Source organism: Crassostrea angulata, chromosome 8 (assembly GCF_025612915.1).
Source record: "Crassostrea angulata isolate pt1a10 chromosome 8, ASM2561291v2, whole genome shotgun sequence".
NCBI classification, from domain to species: domain Eukaryota; kingdom Metazoa; phylum Mollusca; class Bivalvia; order Ostreida; family Ostreidae; genus Magallana; species Magallana angulata.
In genome coordinates this window covers 47,897,438-47,907,562 of record NC_069118.1, presented here as the reverse complement: position 1 = coordinate 47,907,562, position 10,125 = coordinate 47,897,438, and the positions used below count along the sequence as shown (strand labels likewise).

General features: G+C 32.8%; 1 protein-coding gene across 1 annotated transcript; it reads left to right on the top strand.

Moving 5' to 3' along the window:
• Positions 1–2,785: 2,785 nt before the first annotated feature.
• Positions 2,786–5,011, top strand: LOC128157699 (uncharacterized). The gene is made up of 3 exons (XM_052820295.1): positions 2,786–3,036; positions 3,301–3,441; positions 4,795–5,011. The coding sequence occupies exons 1-3, from the start codon at positions 2,835–2,837 to the stop codon at positions 4,935–4,937; spliced, it is 486 nt and encodes a 161-aa protein (XP_052676255.1). The 5' UTR covers positions 2,786–2,834; the 3' UTR covers positions 4,938–5,011.
• Positions 5,012–10,125: the final 5,114 nt, after the last annotated feature.

Below are 10,125 nucleotides of genomic sequence, written 5' to 3'. Positions count from 1 at the left end.
GGTGGTTGAAGTTTTACATAGGAATATATAGAGTAAATCTTTAAAATTCTTCTTCTCAGAAACTAATCAGCCAGGAAAGCTGAAACTTGTGTGGAAGCATCCTCAGGTAGTGCAGATTTAAAGTTGTGAAAATCATGATCCCTGGGGGTAGGGTGGGGCACAATGGAGGGTCGAAGTTTTACATAGGAATATATAGAGTAAATCTTTAAAATTCTTCTTCTTAGAAACTAATCAGCCAGGAAAGCTGAAACTTGTGTGGAAGCATCCTCAGGCAGTGTAGATTCAAAGTTGTGAAAATCATGATCCCTGGGGGTAGGGTGAGGCCACATTGGGGGGGGGGGTGTTAAAGTTTTACATAGAAATATAGAGTAAATCTTTGAAAATCTTCTTCTCAGAAACTAATCAGCCAGGAAAGCTGAAACTTGTGTGGAAGCATCCTCAGGTAGTGTAGATTCAAAGTTGTGAAAATCATTACCCCCAGGGGTAGGGTGGGGCCACAATGGGGTGGTCGAAGTTTTACATAGGAATATATAGAGTAAATCTTTAAAAATCTTCTTCTCAGAAACTAATCAGCCAGGAAAGCTGAAACTTATGTGGAAGCATCCTCAGGTAGTGCAGATTCAAAGTTGTGAAAATCATCATCCCTGGGGGTAGGGTGGGGCCACAACGGAGGGTCGAAGTTTTACATAGGAATATATAGAGTAAATCTTTAAAATTCTTCTTCTCAGAAACTAATCAGCCAGGAAAGCTGAAACTTGTGTGGAAGCATCCTCAGGCAGTGTAGATTCAAAGTTGTGAAAATCATGACCCCCAGGGGTAGGGTGGGGCCACAATGGGGGTCGAAGTTGTACATAGGAATATATAGAGTAAATCTTTGAAAATCTTCTCAGAAACTAATCAGCCAGGAAAGCTGAAACTTGTGTTGAAGTATCCCCAGGTAGTGTAGATTCAAAGTTGTGAAAACATGATCCCTTGGGGTAGGGTGAGGCCACATTGGGGGGGGGGGGTGTTCAAGTTTTACAAAGGAATATATAGAGTAAATCTTTTAAAATCTTCTTCTCAGAAACTAATCAGCCAGATGATTCTTTATAATTGTTAAGACTTTGGCTCCAGGACAATTCTTCGGCCTCACAAGAAGGTTCAGAGTTTGATGTAGCTTAATATCCCATATATAAACAATTGTAAAGGATCTTTTTGAGGACTGCAATACTCAGCATGTGATATGACTATAAAATCATCCTGTTAGAAAAGGGACTAATGATTATAAACATAAGAATATCCAGGGGAGAAAATGGATTTTATTTTTACAGGATCTACATGTATTATTGTACATTGTCCAGATTGTTTGTATTATGACTTCATTAAGCTGATTTTATCATACCCATTGTTCCTCAGGTGAGCGATGTGGCCCATGGGCCTCTTGTTATTTTATATAACACAAGGACCATTTTACGTCTCAAATATGTGTTGGGCATCGAAACAATAAGCACGTCCCGTTGTTTTATATTTTATTCTCCGAGAAACATATTGAACAAACACAACACAGTCTTTAAATATTCTTTCATTTAAACTTGCTCGTTCGCTAACACTCAATTATAATGGAAGAGGTTGCTTAACTTGAAATCATAAAAAAAGATTAAACAAAAATAAATAATGAAAATAAAATTAAAAAAAACAAGGTAAGGTATAAAAAAGTAAAAATTCATTATAATTTTAGAGAAATCTATAAATAAATAGAATGATATACACATTTTGTGAATTTTTGATAAGAAAATATTTAAGATACTTTGATACAACACTTACTACACTATTATACTGCATGATACAGACATTGAAAAATATCATGCAGTAAATGATTTCCATTCACGTCTAAAAAATCACCGATTATTGTGACAACCATCTTACCAGCTTTTTTGAATAGTGTTCTCTTCCACTTTAATATTTGTATTATACCAAACATGAATAATATGAAAGTTTTCTTTGGAGAATGATTTGATTAAACAGGATCTTATTACAACAAATATTCCATTTCATCATATTTCACCCTGATTTGATAAAGCTTCGATTCTACCTGTTAGTCATATTAAGCGACAATCCTCACCTACTTGCATTTTTCTGGCAGCAGTTGGTAGACGCAATCATAGCCCTATCTCCTGAAGCGCAGCATGGCCTAAGGCTTGCATTAATTATTCAAAAGAGCCTCAGCAAGTTACACAAATAACTCGCTAAGGATAGGTTGTGGGAATTTCGTTTACAACACAAGGGTTAATCTAGTAATTTTATAAAATAAAAAAAAATGATTTGAATAAACAGAACTTTGAAAAATACATAATTTTATCCATACATGATACTTGCATTTCATCATTTTTACCCAAGTTTGAGAGAGCCTCGACCCAATTGGTCACATTTAGTGACAATCATCTCATGCTTATGTTTTTATGGCAGGGGTTGGTAGATAAAAGAATAGTACCAACTTCAAAAGTCATTGTATATATCTTCAATTAAACACTTTATATCTAAATAAAAAAAGTATTACAAGAAAATATAATTATGGAACTACTTAGTGGAAATCTTTACATTGAGAAGACAGAAAAAAATGGAAAATAATAATTAAAGATAGGTCGTGTCTGACCTTAAGCGTTAATACATGAATGTATATTTGATAGCATATTTATTTGGTAAATGTGTTTTGATCAAATATTATTTGTTAATTAATTTCCCCCAATCATAGTAGAGGTTACAGGTACAGGTATACATATAAATATAGGTATGTCATGATGTTACAACGGTGCACCCAGAGATCTCCCCAACAATATCGGTCAGTAGGCTGCAAAATGGGAGGAATTCTATGTTTCGTATTTTGTGCTTTACTTTACACAGTTTCTGTTGACGCTGCTTTTGGCAACTGTGATATTGATAGTAATTGTCCCGATAATGCCCAATGTGACTCACCGGAATGTGAGTGTCAGGAAGGCTTTGATGAGATCGACTTGCCGGGTATTACAATAGATGGCCAAGCAGCGACAGTCTGTATAGGTATGAAACAAAATATTGATCAATGGACTTGTGATATCTTATATAATTGTTCGTATATCCTAAATTTTTTAACCATTTTGTGCAATATATATTACCGAGTTACCGACTCAGAAAAAACACAATTTTAATTTTTAAAATTTTTTTGTTAGAAAGAACCGCCAGGATGAATAGTTTGAATTAATTAGTGAGATTACATTTACCACTTTTCATATTCAAGAAATATCTGCTATTGTCTTTTAAAATGACTAAATTATTCGTTCTTAGATTTGGGCATCTGCAGTCCATTTGACAACGAAGTAGATGACTGCGGAGAAAATGGACAATGTGCCATTATCCAGGATGAACATGGATTATATAAAGCTGTCTGTAAATGCGAGTATGGATATAACGGCAAATTCTGCGACGGTGAGTATCTTTAAAACTCCAGAAATAAGACTAGACTATCGCTGGATTTGTGAATTATATCTATAACGTTCTCAATTAATCATTTAATATCAGGGGACATGTGACATTCTAAAAATCGACCTATTCATAACCCGGTTAATGTTTAGAATTTCAATGATGATTATTAAGGATATAATCATTATGAAATCAGAAAATTGCCATCATGAATTAAATTTATATATCTGAGTTTTAAAAAGATTTGAATTTCAAATCAAGCAGCCAATTTAGAGACTTATGCTCTATTATCAATGCAATTGCATTGTTGGATGTTAATTTGTAAAATAAGGCATTGTGAAGTTTAAAAGCAACATACTGAAAAAATGATAGAGTAATGGACATGTGCCTTTAGCAATTAAAATGTTTCAGGGTTTGTTTGTGTTGATGTTAAAAGATTGAAACACAGAAAGGAAATATATTTTTTTTTTGAATAGATGAAAGATAAGAATTCTCAATATAATAAGATGATTTTTTTTTCAAGAAACGGTTTTCGTTACTAATGTTAGTTTAAAAAGACAACGGACGCAACATTTAAACCATTGCCGATCAAAGATTTCATTGTTTTAAATTTTTCAGTTAATACAGACACTAAATATAGTTTAAAAAAGACAAAGAAAGTAACAGCAACACCCTCTTCACTGCCTTAAGAAAAGGTCAAGAAGTATGTTGGAAACGACATTAACGTTGACAGAACTAATAGCAATGTACATGTATTGGAAAAAGCAATTGAAATATATAGTTGGTGCGTCGTTTAGTTGACAAACCTTAACCTTATATAGTATGTTGTTACTTCAGAGGTTATTGAAACTACTACCAGACAGAGCGCGACCAATAAACCTAAATTGTAATTGAATGATATCAGTAATTTGTCCTATCTTAATTCCTTATTTTACGCGAGTACTTAATTCCGCGATTCCGCAGTTCTGTATCAAATCGCAAGAATATAAAATCGTTTTCACCAATTTTCTGTTATAATTGCATATAGTTCAAAACTGTCTGAAAAATAAAAAGTAGATTTTAAAATTCGCTAGCGTTGCTTCTAGAGTTTTTACACGGAAATTATTTCCTACCGTTTAATTAGGAATCTACAGTATTCAAAATCAATCGTATTAAATACCATCCCAAAACTGCATTGGTAATAATGATAACATTTTCAATTCAAAAGTACATGTCTCAAAAAAAAATTGACGTTAACAATAACAAAAAAAAAAGCAATGGAATGCATTTAAAAAACATGAAAATGAATATGTATTAGTTACATTTATGTGTCATTTAGTTAAGTAAGTTTTTTCTATCTATATCATATATTTACTTCAGAAGTAATCAAAACTACCATAACACCATATTCAACGGCTGGCACGACCAAGAAGCCTAAACCGTGGATTCTTCTTGGAGGAGGAGCAATTCTGCTTGCTGTTCTCGCCGGAGGAGCTGCAGTCGCGGCGTCCTCATATGGCTAATTGTCCTCAAGGTCCTCAAGATCCTCAACAAATGATTCTGATAATGTCACGACTGGAAATTATTTTGAATAAATTATCGGTGCAGTTGAAATGTGTTTTTATATTTAACTGAATAAAAAAAGTGAATATGCCTAATTTTGGGTTAAAAGTCTATACGTCAAAATCATTTTGTTTGCTGCACTGCTTTGTACGTTGGGAAGCAAGCTTTTAACATAAATATATTCATAGAATTTCAGCTACACGCCATCCTGTATTACATTTATTAAGTTTGAGTGTTTCTGATTTTAAATCAAAAATGAATTTCAAACCAAGCAACAAGCTCACAGATTTATACTCTATTATCAGAGCCCTTGTCTTGTGGGATGTAAGTTAAGGCACTGTGAGGTTTAAAAGTATTCTTCTGGGGAAAGATATTTGGTCAAATAAAGGTCTTGCACATTAAGAAATCATAATGTTTTAGGGTTCATTTGTGATGACATGATAACATTATTTGGAAATGGACAGTGTGTCATTCTCAAGGATAAAAATCCCGGTGATTGTTAAAAAAAAACCATATCAACAGTAAAAAAACAATGATTTCCTCAATATACCGAATTAATCACAAAGATGATGCATAATATAATTAGTTTTTATGAATTTGCTGATAAAAATGATTGAAAAGGGGGATAAATGGCTAGAAATTTCATATTATGACATTCATTTGAAATCTATGTATGTAGATGCATGTAACACAACTATTTTTGTTAAGTTTCGGAGTATTCAAAAGGATGGCTTTGTGAGGAATTGTCGAATTTTCTCTTTCTCTCTCTCTCTCTCTCTCTCTCTCTCTCTTTTTTTTTTTAAGGGTTATTATTTTAGCAGATACCATGTATGTTTTGTAAAGATTTTATCACTTTGATGCTTTATGGTGGCATATCTCTGTCTCTTGTGTGCAAGTTATTTTTCTATCAAATATGTCGACATGCAAGATAAATATGTCGACATGCAAGATAAATATGTTGACATGCAAGATAATTATGTCGACATGCAACATAACTATGTTGACATGCAAGAAAATTGCAATCAGATGCAAATTATACAAAATCTCAAAAAATCTCAAATATTGCCCACCTGTGACATCCAAGATGCTAGATGCCACCTTTTTATGTCGACATGCAACTTATTTATGTCAACATGCAACTTATTTATGTCGACATGCAACTTATTTATGTCGACATGCAGCTTAGTTATGTTAACATGCAACTTACTTATGTTGACATGCGAGATAAATATGTTGACATGCAACTTAGTTATGTTTACATGCAAGATAAATAACTTATAAGTTGTATGTCAACATAACTTAGTTGCATGTCGACATAAATATGTTGCATGTCAACATATTTATCTTGCATGTTAACATAACTAACTTGCATGTTGACATAAATAAGTTGCATGTCGTCACATGTTGGCGATATTTGAGATTTTTTATAACTCTTATTTGATTGCAGTTTTCTTGCATGTCAACATAGTTATGTTGCATGTTGACATAATTAGTATAAAAATAACTTGCACACAAGGGGCAGAGATATACCACCATAATGCTTACATTATTCGTGATGCATATAGTCGCATTTGCTAAAACACTAGAAGATTAAGATTCCTTTTAGACAATTTTAATATGCTCTAACACTTCTTAATTCAAATCCACTGATATTCCCGAAAATGGACTGACATCTACTGACCGTACCTCACTGTACATCACTGACTTTCACTGTTCCCTGCTGTACCCTACTAAACATTTTTACTAACCAGCACTGTACCCCACTGTACGCTACTGTACACTCCTACTGACTTCTACTGTACCCGCACTGTACACCACTGTACAGGGTCCTGACCAGCACTGTGCCCCATTGTACGCCACTGCACAGTCCTGGTGACTTCCACTGTACCCTACTGAACGCTCCTGTACATGGCTCTGACAAGCACTGTACCCCACTGTACGCCACTGGCAGGACACTGACCAGCACTTTATAATTAGCCCACTGTATAATCCTAACGACTTCCACAGTATCTCACTGTACGCCACTGCACAGTCCTACTGACTTCCACTGCACCTAACTGTGCGCCACTGTACAGGGCACTGATCAGCACTTTACTCCACTTTACCATGAATTTGAAAGATAACATCTTTATTTTTTTAGTACGATACTTATAAGTATTTTTCTTAATTGTCAGATTTATACATAATTTATACAGCCTAAATCGTTATAAATTCAAATCGGAATAAGGATCAGAAACACTCGAATTCTATCAATGAAATACAGCATGGCACGTTTCTGAGTTAATTATGGAATTGTACTTTAAAATTATCTTCAAATTCGTCATGATTAGCTGGATTATCAATGCCTTGATTTTTTGAAATTGTCTAATGTCTCATGGTTAAGTGAGAAGGTTATCTATACAGTTCAAAAATCCAGTGATAATCTAGGCGATTGTAATTTTTTTTAGAACTAGAGCTCGCAGAATTGGCCGTGATATTCATACTCGTATTTCAGACATTTCTATAAATTAAATTTTAGTTTTACATATCTGATAATCAACTTTCTTTTATAAAAGTTTTTTTTTAAAGACGATTTAAAAGTAAGCACAAAACGATAAGCATCCGCATTAACTAGGATAATTAACAAGGGTAAGATTGTATATTTCTCAAAATTCTTACTCATGATACGTACATGTACGTACATGTATACGTAATTCCAGCAGGAAAACAACATAATTGCAAACGCTAGAGGGATCTCTTTAACGGGTTTAAGAAGTGTAATGATATCTGTGACATTACTTTCCAATTATCCCTTATATAAACGGAAGTCCCACAAACCTATCCGTAGCTAGGGATTTTGTTGGCGCTCCCGTGATTGAGGATTGTAAACCTAAGGCCATGTTTTGCTTAAGGAGCTGGTATTATTTTTGTTTCTATCGATTGCTTCCGGAGAAATGGCGGCATGCAAAAACAGGTAGAGGCGAACCTTCTAATTTTGGGGTGAAAAAAAAATCAGATAGAAGTATCATTCTTATACTCTGTCCTTAGATATTTATACAGTACATTTGGATAATGTTTAACAAAAATAAAGATACTTGTAAAAGTGATATTGAAATCGTTCAAAGAGAAATATCCAAGATGTTTTCATTCAGATATTAGCATTTTTCGCTGGAAAAAACAAATTTCTTAGGAAAATATATAATATGAAATGTTTACTCCATTCCGAAGTAACTCGGAATATCTTTCTCAATTTTCCAACTTTTTCATTCGGCTACTTTCATTTCTTTTGCAATGCAAAATCCATGTAGACTTTTTATTTTTAGCCATGTATTGAAACCTGACAAGCAAAAGAGAGCGTTTGAAAGAGAAAATATTTGGATTTTTTCATAATATTGTATGAACATTGTTTGAACCTAGAGGTGTTTATTAATATAGAATGAATTTAAAAAATATGCAACATAAATGTCTTGGGAGAGACCAGAGATAAAATAGAGTCTTACTGATATATCCATACTACTTTATTAAAATAATAGACTCAAATTTTCGGTCTTTGATACCGATAAATCGGAAGAAAAATGTCTTTTGTTTTATATATTCTAAACATCATTGGTACTTGAAGATTACCAATTTTTTATTTTTTCTCAGTTAGGCTTCTCTAATAAATAATCAACGAAATTTCCTCAAAAAATTCTGGAAATCATCTGGATTTGTTTGGTTTTACAATCTTGCGCTTGTGTAATACATTCACGCTAATCTTTAGTAAAATCCACGTGTATTATTGCAATGTTAATTAATTGGAAAGAAGATGTCTCAATATGGCAAAGCGGGTTTATATGCTGTATTGTAAATGATACCATATGTATCAAAGCAAATTTCCAATGAAAATTTACCCATATATGTTTTATCTTTTCTGAGTTTATTCATGCAAATATCATAATTGTGGAAACTTTTGAATAAACTTAGAAAAGATAATACAAAAACGGGTAAGTTTCATTGGAAATTTGTATTCTGTTCATATATAATAATTGCAAAAGTCCATTGAGCTCATTTTCGTAGGTAAAAAAACCCCGCAAAACTTTCGCGATATAACGCGTTAGTCTCGCGAGCAAACGCGAAACTTTCGCAAATAAACGCGTAACTTTCGCGAATGAGTGCAAATTTTTCGCAATATAACGCGAAACTTTCGCGATTAAACGCGAAACCTTCGCGCGTAAACGCGAAACCTTCGCAAATAAACGCTAAACTTTCGCGAATAAACGCATAACTTTCGCGAATAAACTCGCAACTTTCGCGAATTAACGCGAAACTTTTGCGATTTAACGCGATACTAATATATAAATATTGCCATTTCATACCAAATCCCTATGAAGAGATTACAATTGAAAACAAACACATTTTAAGATTTATATCATAAAATACCTATTATTCATTATTATTATAATATCCGTGTGACGTTGATTAATGAAGACAAAATTATCTTTTTTGCATATAGATAATGATAAATTTGATAAAACTTTATAACATTTTTATACGTTATATGTCCAAAGTAGATAATATATAAGTTTGAGCATCATATTACGATTTTCATTTGTTCGCCGTCCTTGTGTTCGAACAGGCATTCATTGATTATCTTTTTCTTATAAAATTAATATAAATTCAACCTCCGGAAACCTTTACAATCTAAGTATTAATTTTCAAATCACATATGTGATAAATTTGGAGGACGAATTTACGTAATCTATATTTGAACCAAAGCTTAAAAATTTCAATTCACAGCTTGACTTATCTTTCTGATATTAAACTAGACGTTAATTTATTTCGCGGCCATATACCATATATTACAATGATATCCTTTCAATTCTACAATGAAACTTAATAAAACTTTTAATTCGAATTAAAATTGTTATAATTAGAATGTGTTGCTGCCTCATTTTGAATAATAATACAGCGCCCATTAGAATGTGAGAAGCGCGATGCATTATGTCCTTTGAAAATCAGTACTAAGATTTCAAAGATTTCCTACGTTTGAATTTTATGTTCATTTGTATAAGAATAGATCTAATTCATTTACATCTTTATATAAGATTATTTTGTTTCATTTAAATTAATGTTTTTGTTTTCAGTAATTGTTCTTCATAGGGATTCTTCTGTGAAATAACAATATTTATA